Source organism: Ruditapes philippinarum, unplaced genomic scaffold (assembly GCF_026571515.1).
Source record: "Ruditapes philippinarum isolate M1 unplaced genomic scaffold, ASM2657151v2 ctg17_1_1_1_1, whole genome shotgun sequence".
Classification (NCBI taxonomy): Eukaryota; Metazoa; Mollusca; class Bivalvia; order Venerida; family Veneridae; genus Ruditapes; species Ruditapes philippinarum.
The window spans coordinates 1,058,855-1,078,085 of NW_026865484.1; the positions used below are offsets into that span (position 1 = coordinate 1,058,855).

The 19,231-nt window shown below is 33.3% G+C and overlaps 1 protein-coding gene across 9 annotated transcripts in view; it reads left to right on the top strand.

Moving 5' to 3' along the window:
- LOC132729332 (5'-AMP-activated protein kinase subunit beta-2-like) overlaps positions 1 to 15,139 on the top strand; it is a 36,297-nt gene extending 21,158 nt beyond the window's left edge. For 5 of the 9 annotated variants that reach the window (XM_060715084.1, XM_060715083.1, XM_060715088.1 and 2 more), the window contains 4 exons: positions 488 to 608; positions 8,573 to 8,712; positions 9,417 to 9,485; positions 10,130 to 15,139. In XM_060715084.1, coding sequence (XP_060571067.1) covers positions 488 to 608; positions 8,573 to 8,712; positions 9,417 to 9,485; positions 10,130 to 10,207 — 408 coding nt within the window. In that variant the 3' untranslated portion in view covers positions 10,208 to 15,139. Of the gene's footprint in view, positions 1 to 286; positions 408 to 487; positions 609 to 8,572; positions 8,713 to 9,416; positions 9,486 to 10,129 lie in introns of all 9 variants that reach the window. The other 4 variants (XM_060715086.1, XM_060715085.1, XM_060715090.1 and 1 more) reach the window with 1 other exon arrangement.
- The last annotated feature ends 4,092 nt before the right edge of the window (positions 15,140 to 19,231 follow it).

The following is a 19,231-nucleotide window of genomic DNA, read 5'->3' on the forward strand; positions in this document are numbered from 1 at the left end:
TTTTTATTAGAAAACCGTTTCTTATTTCTTATTAACCATTATTTATAAGGTTTTTTCAGTCTTTTTTCCCCTATGTAGCTTTTACTAACACTTCAAAAGAGTAAGATCATTTCAGTGTGTTGATGTGTTTTTGTCACAGCTTTTATGATAGAAAATGTCCAAATTTTAATACTTCATTTTGTGTTGTGGCTCACTGTCTAGTGTACTTTGTCATGAAAAGGGCACCAGTTTTCATTTTATATATAAAACATGAGTAGTTTTGGCAATTGCAATGTTTGCATTTCAGCCTTCTACATCAAACAATCTTGGTACGTTAAATAACATAGTGACAGTGAAAAAATCCGACTTTGAGGTGTTTGAAGCACTTGCATTAGACAGTGTCAATACAAGTTCTAAAAGTAAACAAAGTAAGTACCCTCCCCGCGATCCTAACCTTTTGCATGCCATGTTGTATTTTTTTCCTTCGTAATTTCCTGTGTACTTTCAGCCTACGAATGCAAACAGTCTTGGATCTCTTAATAATGTAGTGACTGTGAAAAAATCGGACTTTGAAGTCTTCGAGGCATTAGCAATAGATAGCGTGAACACGACACATAAAAATAAAAACTGTAAGTAGTATATGCATGAAAATATATATTTTATATATACAGAATCTGATATATCTCTAAAAAAGAGAGAGAGAACATAATATACTGAAATATTATTGATAGAGGGTCATGAAGTTTGAGAGGAGATTGGGTCATGCAGTGACTTCATTATGTGATATATGACACAAAGCCTGGCTTATGTTGCACAAACCTTTATAAACATTAAAAGTACTGTTGTCAGTTTTTATATGCCCGTTTGAAAAACAGGTCGTATTATAGATTCCCCCCCCTGGTGGGTGGCGTCAAATTTTTGTCTGGAGCATATCTCCTTCACCCATGGAGGTATTTTAATGAAACTTCATAGAAATGTTAACCACTATGAAAAGCCTTGTCGGGCGCATGAACCAGGCCTCTAGGTCAAAGGTCAAGGTCACACTGAGGTCATTAAAAACCGCTTGTCTGGAGCAAAACTTCTACATGCATTAAGGATTTTCAATATAACTTGGCACAAATATTCACTTTTGTGAGATGGAGTGTCAAGTGCAAAATTTAGGTCCCTGCTGCCAAAGTCAAGGTTGCACATAGGGGTCAAAGTTCAGATAAAAATATAAAAATTTGTATAAGGACCATTTAGTCATAATTAATTGAGGGATTGAAACACAAATGGTCATTATCATGACTACTGGTGAGAAAAATGTAATTTAGGTTAATATATGCAAGGTCAAGGTCACTAAAGATGATTGTCAAGTCACTAAAGATGATAAAATATAGAGATTTTGTCCAGAGCGTATCTCCTACACATACAGAGGGATTCTTATGAAACTTCATACAAATTTTCACAACTATGAGAAGCCATGTCGCGCGCATGAACCAGGCCTCTAGGTCAAAGGTCAAGGTCACACTTAGAGGTCATAGAAAAATGCTTGTCCGGAGCAAAACTTCTACATGCATAGAGGGATTTCAATATAACTTGGCACAAATGTTCACTTTTGTGAGGCGAAATGTTGCATGCATAATTTAGGTCCCTGCGGTCAAGGTCACACATAGAGGTCAAAGTTCAGATAAAAAATCACTAGAGATATAGAGATATTGCCCAGAGAATATCTCTATATGCATATCTATAATGCCCTCATGTCTGTCAAAAGCTTCTGTGATGGGTGTATATTGCAACAATGTTGCCCTTCAAAAAAACTTTAAAGAAAAAAATAAGAGAAAAAGTTTACCAAATATTTATTGTTAAAGTTGCAATTGATGCATGCTATTTCATTATTGTTTTTGTTCGAAGTTTTTTTGGCATGCTCCTGCATAATAGGCCATACTTTTGTTGAAAAATATATGTAGTGTATTTGATGCTACAATACCAGGAATTATAGTTTACTCTTTTGCACTGTCAAAATTAGTGACTTTCATCAGATTGAACATGAATGTCATGTAACAATACTTTGTACAATATAGAAACTTATTTGGTGAAGTACACAGCTGAAAATCACGGACGAGGTGCTAGGCTTGTCTTAACATGGATTTTGAGCTAGATACTACTTCAAATATATTATGTATTGTATTGTATAAAATATTGTTAAATAAGCTTTCTATTCTATACCTATTTTATCTTCATTTGTCATTTGGACACCACAAAACACTTATTCAAATTCTAATTCGTTGTGTTCAATAGGAAGAATGTTGGACTGGTTAACTCGAAACAATTCCAATGCTTAAAGAATTATTCTAAATACGGGACACTTCATTGAACAATAAGGGGGGGGGGGGGGGAATAGAATTTTTGAATGCTCCTGCATTCAAATACTGGAATATGCTGTACATTTACATGGTAGAAAGAAGTTTTTTAATTGGTTATATGAAATAGCTTTAGAATACAGATACTTTTATACATGTATATACTATAGGTGAATTGTAATTGGTTTGATGAAATAAGTATAGAATAAAGCCTATATGAATAGTTAAATCTTCAATTGCACTCTCTTCCTAAACTTAAATTGAAGGCAGGTAAGTGTCTGTTTCATATATGAATAATAAATAGGTATATAAATATAAATGAGCTGCGCCACGACAAAATCAACATAGTGCATTCGCGACCAGCATGGATCCAGACCAGCCTGCGCTGATCAGGATCCATACTGTTCGCTTACCAACTCTATTACAAGTAGAGAAACTGATAGCGAACAGCATGGATCCTGATCAGACTGCGCTGATGCGCAGGCTGGTCTGGATCCATGCTGGTCGCAAACGCACTATGTTGGTTTTGTCATGACACGGCTCATATGTTATTAAAACCATTACAGGGGTTTAACACTGTCCAGCTTTCTAACATGGTTGTATAGATTGCAGAGCAAAAAATGTTTGAGTTTCTTTCCGTAATGCTTATTTATTATGTTTATGCCATTGTTGATTTCATTTGTAATGGTCGTTCATTATTTATTTGATGGCATATTTATCAATTTGATGTGTAATTAACCAGGTTTTCAACGAAAACCGGGTTATTGTAATGTCGAAGTCGGCGGGCGGGCAGGCGGGCGGGCGGGCGTCAACTTTTGGTTTCCGCTCAATAACTTAAGTTTGCTTTGGCCTATTGACACCAAACTTGGTGTGTAGGTAGCTTATATCAAGAGGCAGCTTGGGATTGCTACCCAGGTGTCTGTGATCAAGGTCAAGGTCACTGTTACTAAAAATAGAAATTCAGTTTCCGCTCAATAACTTGAGTTTGCTTTGGCCTATTGACATCAAACTTGGTGTATGGATAGCTTATATCAAGAGGCAGCTTGGGATTGCTACCCAGGTGTCTGTGCATCAAGGTCAAGGTCACTGTTACTAAAAATAGAAATTCAGTTTCCGCTCAATAACTTGAGTTTGCTTTGGCCTATTGACACCAAAACTTGGTGTATGGATAGCTTATATCAAGAGGCAGCATGGGATTGCTACCCAGGTGTCTGTGATCAAGGTCAAGGTCACTGTTACTAAAAATAGAAATTCAGTTTCCGCTCAATAACTTTAGTTTGCTTTGGCCTATTCACACCAAACTTTGTGTATGGATAGCTTATATCAAGAGGCAGCTTGGGATTGCTACCCAGGTGTCTGTGATCAAGGTCAAGGTCACTGTTACTAAAAATAGAAATTCAGTTTCCGCTCAATAACTTGAGATTGCTTTGCCCTATTGACACCAAACTTGATGAATGGGGAGCTTATATCAAGAGGCAGGTTGGGATTGCTACCCAGGTGTCTGTGATCAAGGTTAATGCATTTATTTTTCATGTTATAACTTGAGTTTGCTTTGACCTTTTGACACTGAACTTGCTGAGTGGCAGCTTTGGATTGCCACTTAGATATCTGGGTACAAGGTCTAGGTAATTTGCTTACAATAGAATTTTCAGTATCTACTCAATAACTTCAGTGCACTTTGACCTATTGATTGTTGTCACATCAAAACTTGGTCGTTGAAAACCTGGTTTTCGTCGCATTGCGGCGCTTCTTGTTTTTGCTTTATTATTATATTAAAATGTATTGAAAACACTTTTTTTTAGCTCACCTGTCACAAAGTGACAGGGTGAGCTTTTGTGATCGCTTTTCGTCCGGCGTCCGTCCGTCCGTCCGTCCGTAAACTTTTACTTTAAATGACATCTCCTCATAAACCACTAAGCCAATTTCATCCAAACTTCACAGGAATGTTCCTTTGGTGGTCACCTTTAAAAATTGTTCAAAGAATTTAATTCCATGCAGAACTCTGGTTGCCATGGCAACCGAAAGAAAAAACTTTAAATATCTTCTTTTAAAAAACCCTAAGAGCTAGAGCTTAGATATTTGGCATGAAACATCTTCTAGTGAGTGTCTACCAAGTTTGTTCAAATAAAATCCCTGGGGTCAAAATTGGCCCCGCCCCAGGGGGTCATTGATTTTCCCTATATGCATATAGTAAAAATTTAAAAATTCTTCTTTTAAAGAACCCAAAGAGCTAGAGCTAAGATATTCAGCATGAAACATCTTCTAATGAGTGTGTACCAAGTTTGTTCAAATAAAAGCCCTGGGGTCAAAATTGGCCCCGCCCCAGGGGGTCATTGATTTTCCCTATATGCATATAGTAAAAACTTACAAAATCTTCTTTGAAAGAACTCAAAGAGCTAGAGCTAAGATATTCAGCATGAAACGTCTTCTAATGGGTGTCTACCAAGTTTGTTCAAATAAAAGCCCTGGGGTCAAAATTGGCCCGCCCCGGGGGTCATTGACTTTCCTTATATGTGTATAGCAAAAACTTAAATAATCTTCTTTGAAAAAACCCAAATAGCTAGAGTTTAGATATTAAGCATGAAACATCTTCTAGTGAGTGTCTACAAAGTTTGTTCAAATAAAAGCCCTTGGGTCAAAATTGGCCCCGCCCCGGGGGGTCTTGATTTTCCCTATATGCATATAGTCAAAACTTAAAAAATCTTCTTTGAAAAAACCTAAATAGCTAGAGTTTAGATATTTGGCATGAAACATCTTCTAGTGAGTGTCTACCAAGTTTGTTCAAATAAAATCCCTGGGATCAAAATTGGCCCCGCCTCAGGGGGTCATTGATTTTCCCTATATGCATATAGTAAAAACTTAAAAAATTCTTCTTTTAAAGAACCCAAAGAGGTAGAGCTAAAATATTCAGCATGAAACATCTTCTAATGAGTGAGTACCAAGTTTGTTCAAATAAAAGCCCATGGGTCAAAATTGGCCCCGCCCCAGGGGGTCATTGATTTTCCCTATATGCATATAGTAAAAACTTACAAAATCTTCTTTGAAAGAACTCAAAGAGCTAGAGCTAAGATATTCAGCATGAAACATCTTCTAATGGGTGTCTACCAAGTTGTTCAAATAAAAGCCCTGGGGTCAAAATTGGCCCCGCCCCGGGGGTCATTGATTTTCCTTATATGTGTATAGCAAAAACTTACAAAATCTTCTTTGAAAAAACCCAAATAGCTAGAGTTAAGATATTAGGCATGAAACATCTTTTAGTGAGTGTCTACAAAGTTTGTTCAAATAAAAGCCCTGGGGTCAAAATTGGCCCCGCCCCGGGGGTCATTGATTTTCCTTATATGTGTATAGCAAAAACTTACAAAATCTTCTTTGAAAAAACCTAAATAGCTAGAGTTTAGATATTAAGCATGAAACATCTTCTAGTAAACGTCTACTAAGTATGTTCAAATAAAAGCCCTGGGGTCAAAACTGGCCCCGCCCCAGGGGTGTCATTGTTTTTAACTATATGTGTGCAGTAAAACCTTAAAAATCTTCTTTTAAAAAACCCAATGAGCTAGAGCTTAGATGTTTAGCATGAAATATCTTCTAATGGATGTCTACAAAGTTTGTTCAAATAAAAGCCCTTGGGTGAAAATTGGCCCTGCCGGGGGGGGGGGGGGGGGAGGAAGGCAGGGGGGGGGGACGGGGGGCTGGTGAGATCATTGTTTTTCATTACATGTGTGAAGTAAAATCTTAACATTGTGAAACATCTTCTAATGAGTGTCACCCAAGTTTGTTCAAATAAAAGCCCTGGGGTTTCAAACTGGCCCGCTCCGGGGGCCTATATACAGGTGAGCGACCTCAGGGCCATCATGGCCCTCTTGTTATTAAAGTTGAACATGTTGTATTTTATTAAATGTGGATGAAATCATAGTAAAAATTTAGTATCCAGTCTCTTCAAGGACAATAGGTTAAAGTACTCATTAAGCTCCAGTTTATCTATTTAATTGGTTTGTCTTCATGATTAAATTAGCTGTATGGTTTCTAATCTCAATAGAAAGTTACAATAAATATAATGTTATTGGTATATTTGAGCCGTGTCCTGACAAAACCAACATAATGGGTTTGCGACCAGCATGGACCAAGACCAGCCTGCGCATCCGCGCAGTCTGATCAGGATCCATGCTGTTCGCTTACCAACCCTTTTACAAGTCGAGAAACTGATAGCGAACAGCAAGGATCCTGATCAGGCTGCGCAGATGCACAGGCTGGTCTGGATCCATGCTGGTCGCAAACCCATTATGTTGGTTTTGTCGTGACACGGCTCATTTTACTGAGAGAATGACGAATGTTAACAGAAAACTCAGATAAAGTGATTTGTGTCATGAATATTAATTTTCATCACACACAGCTTAGTCTACTGTGATCCATTTTCTATTTCATCTGGTATAATTATTATTTTAATCTTGTCTGGTTGTCTTGGTTACCCGTCAGTTTTTTGGAAATCTGCAAATTATTAGGAAACCTAAACCTGAATCTTTGGTATAAGTAATAATTATACCATTTCAAAGGAAACAAGATACGTTTAAAAAAATCAAAAGCATACTTCAGAATAGAAATAAAAGAATACAAATAAAATTATTATGAAATTTCCTAATTTCAAAAAATAGAATGAAGCTTTTGAGCAGAATGATGTATGTTGGTCACTCTAGCTTAGGATGGGGAGTCAAAACAAGCTGACTAGAGAAAAACAATATGCCCCTATCTCATCCATAGGCATAAAGAATGTGTTTCATAGACTTCATTCAACAGGTAGCAATATTGGCTTGCCTTTTTACCACCAGTATTTATCTAGGTAATACAGTGTGACCAGATTATATACAAGTTGCTGGTGAAACTTAACCATTTTGATATTGAAATCCCTAATGTTTATAGGGGGTTAATGCACCTTTTTTCAAGGAAGTGCGATGTCATTTGACAGTAAGTTTATGTAATGAAAGGACGTCACTTTCAGGCAGCTTCTTTTAGTTTTACATTGTGTTCTGAGCCAAGCATTTTAAAAAAGCGTGCAATAATGGTGCATGATTTCATTGGTTAATACATGTTTTCTTCTCATTTAATATAAATCTGAGAGGGCAGATTTTATGCAATGGTATAAGGCAATACTAAATTCAGTGCAAGTCAAGTCGTCTGAATTTTAGCAGCTTTATATTTTTGGAAAGTTGAGGGATACTGCAATTATATTTTCTGTTAAATTTGTTTTTGCATCTGCTCATAAGATGCATTTTTGCATCTGCCCATTTTACATATATTGATGATATAGTGACCAAGTGATGTGATTGTACATACAGGACATTACAATTACAATGGTGTATTTGTATATGTTTATTTGACAATATCTGAAAGGTTTTAAATGTATCATTTGCACTGATGGCCTAGATTTGGGTTAAACAGAAAAGTTCAGTAGTTTGCTCTACATAACATACAGCTTGGCATTTGAAAGATAAAGTTTCATTGAAATGTTTCTAGCACAGAGGAAAGGCCTTTGACTTTAATTTTTTGTAAGAGCACTTGTCTTGTTGCTTGAAACAATAGATTCAGTGAGAATATTTAGCCTTGGCCTGATTAACAGCATCTGAATCCACCCATGTGACCAATTTAACCAAGATCAGACTCAGAGGCACAGGCATGGCATCTAATTGTAGTCGACACATTTGCTTTTCAGTCGGTACATGTAGTTTATTTTGAAATTTTCCTTAAAAATAATTGTCCAGGGATAAAAGGTTGACAAGTCCTTTTAAAATGCTTAGCATGGTAACAATTAAATAGGTCTAATTTAATGTCATGATGGAGAACTGAGTACACGTCATCAAATGTAGGTGATCATACTGTTTGACTCCTTAAATGGAGAGAATAAGGTGAAAAGATTGTCTTTTTCATACATTATTGATATGTCTGTGAAAACTAGGCTAATATCCCTCTATTTGAGTGTAGATTTGTCTGGGTGTATATTCAGTTATTGACTTCATTTCCTTTTAATTTTCCTATTGTTTATCTGGTGAAATAATTTATGTTAAGTGATACAAGCCATAAATAAAACTTGAATATCATTGTAACTGTATGTCGTCAAAGATTTATTTCAAATTCCAGGTAATTTTATTCAAATTTATCATTGTATACTGGTTAAAATTATGATAAAGTTTTTATAAAGATACAGTGATTTAGCTACAGATGTATAATGATATTGAGGAATTTGTGTTTTTGTTTTCCAGCAACAGAGTTATCAGGGTCACCACCTGGTGATTACGCCCAGGAAATCCCGGTGAGGGCACCTGGAGGGAAACAGAGTGGACCTCCTATCCTACCTCCACATTTACTCCAAGTTATACTAAATAAAGATACCCCAGCACATGTAAGTCGTTGATATCAGTTATCCTACAGTTATATATAGTATGACATGATCATCTTATAAAGGTTAAGTATTGGTTCAAATCCTAACAGGGCTGTTGATTAAAGATATCCAGCTTAATGAAGTATAAGGAAAGTCAGGTATCTATTGGTGATCTTCCCATTTATAAAGCTAAAACGTTGAGATATTTATGGCATATGTTTTTATGTTGTAACTACTTAAAAGCAAAAAAAATATTTTAAAAAAACAACTTTTGTAGAAGATAGATAATTATGTGTATAGATTTGATTATTGAATATTGACTGAACAAAAGAAAAATGTGACATTGAACCAATAATAGATAGACAGAAATAGCTATTACTGCTTGATGGCATAATGTTTGGCATTATGTGGTACACAAGTCAGACATCCTTGAATTTGTATATTTGATCTTTTATGTCAGCTCTTGTTCTTTATATAAAATGACATTTTCTGTTGAAGGCAGAAGCTCTTCTACCTGATACATATGTTTTATACATATGTTTTTATGTATATACTGGAATAAAAAGAAAATGTGCAAATGTAATACAGTAATAATATAAAAGTTGAATTTCTGAATTAGATCAAAATGCTGTTTCAAACCATTTAAAATTTCATAACAATACAAATACATATAAACAACATTCAGAAGAACAACTTTTTGATTTATGATTAATGTTTTATTTCAGTGTGAACCAACATTGTTACCGGAACCAAATCATGTGATGTTAAATCATTTGTATGCGCTTTCAATCAAGGTATGTTTACCTTTGGTTTATACAGTAATTACTGTGTTTGGTAGTACCTATAAACTTATACATTGAACAAGTTTTAATAATTTATTTGACCATTACTAATGTGATAAATAGAATTGAGGGGCTTACGTGGCGAAGGTTAAGGTTGTTGATTTCAAACCACTTGCCGCTCACCACTGTGGATTGGAATCCTGACAGTAACTTTGGATTCTTTTAATTGAGGAAGCTATCCAGCTAGCTTAGGTAATGTCAGTGGTTCTACTCTGGTGCCCATTCTTGCCTGAAATAATGCATGGAAGAGCACCTAATGTCTTCCTTCCCCAGTATAGCTGGAAAGTCACATATGACCTATACTGTGTTACATAAAACCAGACCAAAACAAAAATAGATATAATTAGGGACTTGTAAATCCAATGAAAAATTAACACAGTATTGATCTGTATATGAAAACAATGGACTACTTTTTAATAAAATTATGCCACTGCAAATGCTGAAAATGGTGAATATTTGGAACTAGCCTACTTGCTCTATTGAAATATCATAACATCATCTAACATGTTCTAATAGGTGTGATTTGATTGGACCTGTGTTTGATTAACTATGCCATTACCCATGCCACTAAAGTCTTTTCTGTCATTTGTTTTCAGGATGGCGTCATGGTATTAAGTGCAACACACAGATTTCGTAAAAAATATGTTACTACACTGTTGTATAAACCTATTTAGCTGTGATATATATATTAAATATGTAATGTTTTATGTAAACATCAAATTCTAGTGACATGATTAAATTGTGCACAAGAATTTTGTGTAAATAGTATTTTAAAATTAAATGGACAAAAAAATTTTTACAAATATTATCATAATCAGAGAAGGTGATACCAATGTTGTTACTTGTTGAATATTGGATAGCTGTGGACTGAACGTTTAGGGCATACGTCTAATCAAATACAGAAAACCAGTAGAAGATAGTAACTACACTTTAAGGTCAAATTAACTGGAAAAAAAATAAAAATCGGGAGTTGAACGTGGAAGCAACATTGTGATTTGATTTCTTTGTGAGTTTCTTGGAAGAAACAATTTAATTTACTAGTGGGAATTGTGAAGAGAAATTTCAACACTAACATGTAGAAGAAAAAGGCACAGAAGAACGTATAAATGTTTACGGTTTAATGGTTCAAGTCGGTAAAATTCAGGTATTTGGTTGTACAAAGACATTTATATAAATAGGTAGTGTAAGTGTTTAGGAGGTGCAAATGTTAACAAATTTGTGAATGAGGTTTACATGAGAGACAATATAGTATTGTTAGTATGACCATTGAATGACTTTAGTTATTTTCTGATGAATGGAATAATGTTATATTGGTGCAATTAAGTTAAGAAGCATTGTGCTTATATCTAAAAGAAAAGTTGTTGGATTTCACTAGGTCATTCATTTTATACTTGTTGCTACCAGATAGACTTCATTTGTCTCAGTAGTGTTTACAGGTTTTGATATATATGCTTTCCTACTAGCATATAACATTCATTTCAATTGAAAAAAAAGGAATTTCTTCACGGAAATAAAGGACTAATAATAACTAGAGTAAAACATTAATTATCATATTGAAAATAGGATAACTTTTATAGATTACTTCTTGAAATATGATATATTTTTTTTAGATTAATTTCACTTGTTATAGGTTAATTTTCGTATGTTAATTATCTCAAGACATAGGACATTTTTCATAGATTATCACTGGAAATATGATAATTTTTTATATGTTAATTATCACAGGGTATAGGAACAATTTTATAGATGAATTATCACCAGACAAGGGATAAATTTTCATAAATTATCACTAGAAATATGATAATTTATCATCATCAGACATAGGATAATTTTCATAGATTATCACCGGATATATATTATTTTTAAAGATAGATTATCACTGGACATGGGATGAATTTTATAGATAATTGATAATTTTAATATAAATAGACGATTATGGACAAAATATTAAGGTACTGGTATATAGAATAATTGTTAATAATTAGCATTACTTGTATAAAAAATGATTTGAATAAATAAGAGCACCCATATTGTTTTGAGACTGGTATATTGAAAAGGCGTGTGTTTTTGGGACATCATCAACTAATTGAAAAGAAATGCAATGCCAAACAGTTTTAAAACAAATCAAATACTGGATGGAATAAAATGTTTTTGAATTGTTTGTTGTGTGTACATGATATAGATTGAAAACAGAACTTTGTTGTCCTCTATATTTACACTTGAGTGATATAATGGATAGTATATGAAGGTAAAGCAAGGGAGATAATTGTGATTGTAAAGTGAGTACATGTTAGTCTGGGCTTTTTATAATCATCGACATTACTGCCATTGTTACTTGTTAAGATACTAAACATTTCCATTGTTTTATATTCGACATAAAACTTTTTACCTTAATCTTAAGAGAAAATGGGTGTGATCTAGTGTATACATGTACATCAGGTAATTCAATTTAGTGTACAGGAAAATATATAATTTTGTTGTAAAACATAATTTAAGTGATGGATATATGTTCAGTGCGCCATAATTAGAGCTTGTACATAATTTGTCCCTGTTAAATAGATCAAGATTTGCTAGTTTAAATGAATAGGCGATAGGTCATTAAAAAAAACCCATTTTGATTTTACCATTGATTTATATATATATAGTTATGTTCAGTTGTACAAAATGTAAACAATGGTCTAGATATACACAGGCTAGAATACCCCCTCCTTAATTTAGGTTTAGTCGCACTTCCTCCCTAGTGGTATAGTGTAATGATTGTTTTATACACACCCAACCAGACCCCTCTCCCCGCACTTAGAGATATTGTCCCTAATGGGCTAGGCCTCATCCCTACCCCCAGGGTTTGTGTATACCTAATTCAAGACAAGCTAGATTATACCTACCTTAAAATGCCAATTTCTCTGTTTTAAATGTCATGTCTGCTGGTAAATATTATAACAGATACCCAAAGGTTTAGTACTGTATAAATTAATATGATTCCAATTATGATACAACCAGTGGGATAAAAGAGTATTGTATGGATAAGATTGCACCCAAATTCAAAACTACCTGGGACAATTTTTGCCATGTCCATCTGTTATCTGTAGAAATCTATTAATGATAATTATGAAATTCAGATTTATTTCTGTCAAAATTTTTCTTTCTTTCTTTCTTTTTAAATCATACATTATGTTGAATTTACTTCATATTCAAACACTCTATGTATAAGGAGTACTTGCTTTTAATATTGTGGGGTAATTTAAAGGATCCTATATTTTTGTTTTATTTTTGCATGTTTTAATGTGTTTTATTGTCCATCCATAATGCATATTCCAGTATGTAAACATGTACATAGTTTATTATTATAATGAAATTGGATGTGCATAATCTTGAAGTATTATCGCCCATTTTTCATTAACTTTTGAAGAGCTCAGTTAATTTATTTCATGTTTAGAAGATTCAACTCTTGTTTTTTTAACTTATAGCAATGTTACATATAAAAACTGTATTTTATTTAAGTTTCCTTCGTCTTTTTACTCTCCTCATCCTGTGCACTAAATCCCTTTTTAAGTTCTTGATGATTTCATGATTTTCCATGTACAGATGGGAAATATTTTTATCCTTTTTGTACAAGTATGTTATTACGATTTTATGTAGAGTTGGGAATCTAGAAACGTAATATTTTATATAAACATTTATCATCGCAAGTGGAAACAAACAACACTTGTTGATACGTCTTTTATAATCAATTGAAATTCAATTAAGATGATGATTAACATGTTTACTAGCTAAGTATAGTTTTTTCTTTGTTTTTTTTTGCTTTTGCTTATCTTGCAAACATTTCCTCTTTTGTTGTGCAATTTTGAAGTATGTTCAATTAATCAATACATTTTTTCCAATTTACTTAAAAAAACTAAAACCCTATATATATATTTTTTGTTAAACATTTTTTTTTATTATACATTTGTATTTATATATACTAATGATTTTTTTTTGTTGGAAAAAACATGGGTATGACACTGTATTGGACTATCTGTAATTGGTAAAAGATTTGTATGTATAGATTATTTTACTTTTCTAGTATGAAATACTAAAGTATCAATTTGTGTTTTTTACTGATAATTTGAATCTTGTTCTGATAAAGCATACATTCAAATTGCATTCAGTTGCTTTCTTGATGAATATAGTATTAGGAGCATTTTAGAAAAAAGTTAGATTTTTTCCAAAATCACATTAAAAGACCTTTTTCCGCTTTAGAACTCTTATTCTAAGCAAGTTAATAATGTTTAAATTGAGGCCATTTTATATGTTGTAGATCTCTGATCAATGCTTGAAATGTAAATAATTTTACTTTTATAAAAATTATCAAGGTATTCAGTATGTGTCATTGCACTGTACATTAAATAATTAACCCATAAGCTGCAGAATTTATATAATGAATTTACCCAGCTTTGAATTTTGAACCATTCAAAGTTGATGGGACTTAAGTTAGCAAAAAACAATAATAGAGCTACCAGCAGTATAAAGCCTGGTCAGACTACACAGATGTTCAGACTGGCCTGGCTATATACTGGTGGCTTAGTCTAATACTTTAGCTCCAGCAGCAGGTTAAGGGTTATGAAACTAACTAAAATCAAACATTGAAACCATAGATTCAGCATTCAGTTGTATATATGATCAATGTTTCGCTTGTAAATCAGTGTTGATGTTTTATTGACTGTTAAGTAATAAATAGCTGTAGGCAGAATATATCACATCATTCACTCCTTTTTTTTGCAAGTTTCATATCAACACACTGTATGATGAGATCCATTCTAATCCACTGAAGGGATATCATAACATTTGTACAGGTGTGATTATTTTACCTATGTTTTGTATGGTTTGTTAATTTTGATGTATTTGTTTAACAGGATATGCTTGCTAGTGTTTTTTGTATCTGCATGTTTGTTTACATTTACTTACTGTTTGATTCATCTTCTCTGTGCATCACACGCAGTTATCTTAAATCCTGAACCTCCTCAATTTGTGTAATGGACCTTCCTTACTTTGAACTTGAAACAGTCCATTCAAAGATAAAAAGGATTTCATTATCAATATACAGAACTTGGGCAGTATAGAGCCTGGTCAGACTGCATGGATATACAGGCTGGCCTGGCTCTATACTTGTAACAAAGGTTTATCACTTTCTATGCCAACAGATTACGGGTTAATTGCTATGGTAATGTCATTCAAATGTCATGGAATTATTACAAGCTGAATAGTAATGTAATATTACCAAAGTTGAATATTTTAGCTTTTTCAGCCACAGATGACGTGATTTGCCATCAATTAATTATGAACTATTATTGTAAATATTAAAATATTGAATAAATATTGGAAGTTTTTTTCTTTACTTCTAAAGTAAAGTTATATAACTAAGAAAGTACATGTATGTCTATGCCATATTTGATGAATCAAACAGTTTGCAAATTTTGCTTATATTAAAATTGTATGATTGAGGAAGTCACCTGGAAGCTTTCATGGTATTTTTTAGATGGAATGATATTCAGTAATACATAAAAATGGAACACTTCTGACAATATACATTGTCTGTTAAATACTAAGAATAAATATATGTAGCAATATCACTGTTTTTGTTCTTTTTTGAAGAAGGTTCAAAGGTCAAAAGCTTTAATTACCCCTATGAAAAAAAAAATTACAGTACTGTCTTAAAGTTTATTAATCTTTTCTCAGATCTCAGGATTTTCTTTGGTCAGTGCACATTCCTGCCAATCAAATATCTGAGATCTGAGTATGAGGTTGAAAAATGTCCAAATAATCTCCGACCCAGGAACAGTGATACTGAGGTTGCCCCAATTAATGATTTTAAAGATGATGTTTTAGTTTTACAATATTTTAATCTTAAATTCAAGCAGCATTGAAACAAGTAAACACATTTGATGTTTTATTTTCTAAAATTTTCATTAAACCAAGTTGAACAAAATAAATTCACTTTTTGAGTTAACATAATGCAATATTTTAAGTTTTAATATTGTTATTTTTTTGGCTTGTGCATGCTTTTATTTTTCACTTGTATCTGTATATATAATTTATGTTGAAGCAGAATGTTAAATAATGTTGTCTTGAATCTAGTTCTATTAAATTATTTTCATTTGCCAAGTGACCTTCTTTTATAACTTGATGGATGTTCATTGATAAATTGAACATTTAGAAAAACAAATACTATTTTAAGATATCAAACAATACCTAAAAAAATGAAAACTAAAATTTTGAAATAACATGATACTTCAACAAGATATCCTTATAGTATGCAAGTTTGTTTTGTTACTTGTTACATATAAATATGCAATGTTAGAATTTTTAAAAGTTAGAGAATATACATTTTGTAGATTTAAGTTCTTGCAAATGGTTAACTCCCTTTGTTTACAGAGGTAACTCCCTGTGGCAAAATGTTTAATTCTGTGAGGGAAATGAACAAGATTCTCTAAGATTTATGTTTGTTGTTAAGTTTGTCTTGATCTCTCTTATTTATATTTAAATGAAACAAAAGATAATACTAATTGAAAATTTTGTTTGATTTTGTTCAGTTTCAATGGTAGTCTTAAGGGTTTCATAAGAACATCTTGCTAAAATCCCTTTCTGATTTAACAAAGAATACATGGCAAAAAATTATTGCATTAAAAGCACACAGGACCACATGAGGTACAAATATTCATGTCTATTGTGACATTATGTGTTGTGTATTATCAACTTTCACTTTAACCCTGGTGAAATTTGTGTAATAGGTTTGCCTTGCTTTGAATAAGGAGCAATAAAAGGAACCAAGATCTACTGCTGATAGAACTGCTGGTTCAAATCAAATAAAGATAAAACCACTTTTAAAGTTTAAGAGATTTCATAAGTAAAATACAAAAAAATCATTTATGAACAGTATAGCACTTTTCTTGTATAGCAGACTGGCATTTCCGTGAGTTTTACCCATGCCGGAAATTTCATCTGGCATGGGGGTAGCCAGATGAGTCGCGTGCCAAACAAGGTCATTTTAGCGCGCTTTATGAATGAACCGCGTTAAAATGACGTCGTTTTAGGAGGGAAATATGTGCTTAGGATGACATCATTTCGCCGTTGTTATTTAAGTTGTAAGTTCATACGCTATTGTAAGAAAATAGTTATGGAAGAAATGACTTTAATTTCCATGAATATATATCATATTGTGGTAAACCATTTTAAATATGAAATAATATGGCAAAATATGCAGGAAAAAATATCTGTCATGTTTGCGGATCGGATCGTAATATCTGTCGCTCGGGAACCCGCCCATGGGGGGTAACTTAGCAAGCCTCGTTACCACCCAATGGGCGGGATCCCCTCGGGACGGTATTCCGGTCCGAACCGCAACATATGACAGATATTATTAGGCCAGACTGCTTTGATGTGCAGGCTCATCATTATCAGGTCCAAGGTTAAAGTTTTAAGGATAATTCTGATAAACACAGGAATAATCCTTGGATGGTCCTTGACGAAGAATAGCTAAAATTGTTCTGGTTCATGCATTGTAAAAGTCTATTTTAATCTGCTAAATCATTTTTATACATGCCAAAATTCTTTTTACTTGAAGATTACTGAAAATTTATCGACACTTTCCAGGAGTTCTCGACACTTTCAAGGTTTTCTCATTGGACAAACTTTATTTTATCTTTGGAGTGATACGGCTATGATAACTTGCTTATATCACAGTTTAGGGCTAGTAGAACTAGACAATTCTATTGCCTACCTCAATTTCAGCTCACCTGACCAGATTGTGGACATAAATAGCATTTGTGACTGGCTTTTGTGTGTGTACAAGTGCATCAACAATTTCATGCCTGCACCATAGTAGTTTTATATTCTTATATGAATTGAACCAATCTTGCACAGTATCTCCAGTAGTTGAAACAATTTGATATAGAAATATGGTGCTGAAAAGGCCACAACAGACATACATGAATTGGCCTTGTTGGTATTCTTTATTTGATTTGAACAAGCACTTTTATCAGTAGTAGATCTTGGTTTCTCTCTTGTGTTGGCAAGGTCCCCATCTTGCAGGATGCGTTGTTACCTCTAAAGTTATGACAAAACAGACATAGTTTGCCTTCTTAGCTTGGTAATTTCTATATTATTGTTATTATTTTGACCAAATTATTCAAAACGTGTGTGCTCCTCCAATTCACTCATGGGCTCCATAGTTATGGAAATTATGCATGTTTGAAATAAATGTTCATAGCAAAAATAACTTCTAAAATGTTCTTGTCAAAACCACAGGAACAGTTGCATAGAAATTTTGTAACATAGCTTAGTACACCTCTACCAATAGCATTCAAACCACGAGTCATGGGTTATAGTAGGCCCCACCCCAAGAGTAGCATGATGTTGTTTAGAGAAACTGTGTTCCGAAAAAATTGTGTTGTCAAGAACCATATGGCCTTTGTAAAATGATGTATTACATATTTGATATGAAGGTAGCTTACAAGAAGCATTATATATACCTTAGTAGGTTTTAAGGTATAAAGATCAAGGTTACCACAGCTAAAATAAATTATTCTCTACTATGTAGAGTCTAGGATTTGAGGTCACATGGGTCAATGTCCCAAAAGATAAATAAATTTTTTTTTGGTTTACACCATTGTCATGATTTTATTTAATTTCAATCAACAAATGTTGGTTCCATCAGATGTTCAAGAGAAATGGTTCTTTGCGGGGCCAAATTTATGGGCATGTCTTGGCATAAAGATGATGTCAATATTGGTATTTGCACTACTACTCATATAAATATGAAACTTAAGCAATTGGACTTTGGTGAGCAATATAGGAGCTATCATGGCTCTCTTACTTTTAAATGTTGAAATCAATAGAAAGTGTGTTAATTTCATTACATTAATACAGTAAGGTTTTAAGTCATATCTTTCTGTATAGAAAAAAAGATAAATGTAGACAAATCATTGTCATGTAATATGTGACTATATAACTATGAAAATTCATCGATCAAGGCAAGTTAAGATATTACTGAAATTGTCAGAAAATCTGAGCTTGCAATAGAAGTATGTTGTTTATGGAAGATATTTGTTGTATCTGTTTGCTTCCTTGCCAAAGTTACCAAGGCTAAAAATAGGTTTTTCAACTTTTATCTCATTTGCCAGGTTCTTTTATCTTTTTCCCCTAAAAAGTAGCATCAAATGTAGAGGTACAACAAGGGGAGAGTCGATTGTTTATTACTTAAATACATGCATAAAATCTTATTTCTGTTTTGCAATTCTTTGAACCATTTATGTCATTTATGATAGACCTAGAAAAGGAACATTAAATTTGATGAAATTCAGTGGAGCACACTGTTTCCATTTTTAGCTCACCTGTCACAAAGTGACAGGATGAGCTTTTGTGAACGCTTTTCGTCCGGCGTCCGTCCGGCGTCCGTCCGTCCGTAAAATTTTACTTTAAATGACATCTCCTCATAAACCACTAAGCCAATTTCATCCAAACTTCACAGGAATGTTCCTTTGGTGGTCACCTTTAAAAATTGTTCAAAGAATTTAATTCCATGCAGAACTCTGGTTGCCATGGCAACCGAAAGAAAAAACTTTAAATGTCTTCTTTTAAAAAGCCCAATGAGCTAGAGCTTAGATATTTGGCATGAAACATCTTCTAGTGCGTGTCTACCAAGTTTGTACAAATAAAAGCCC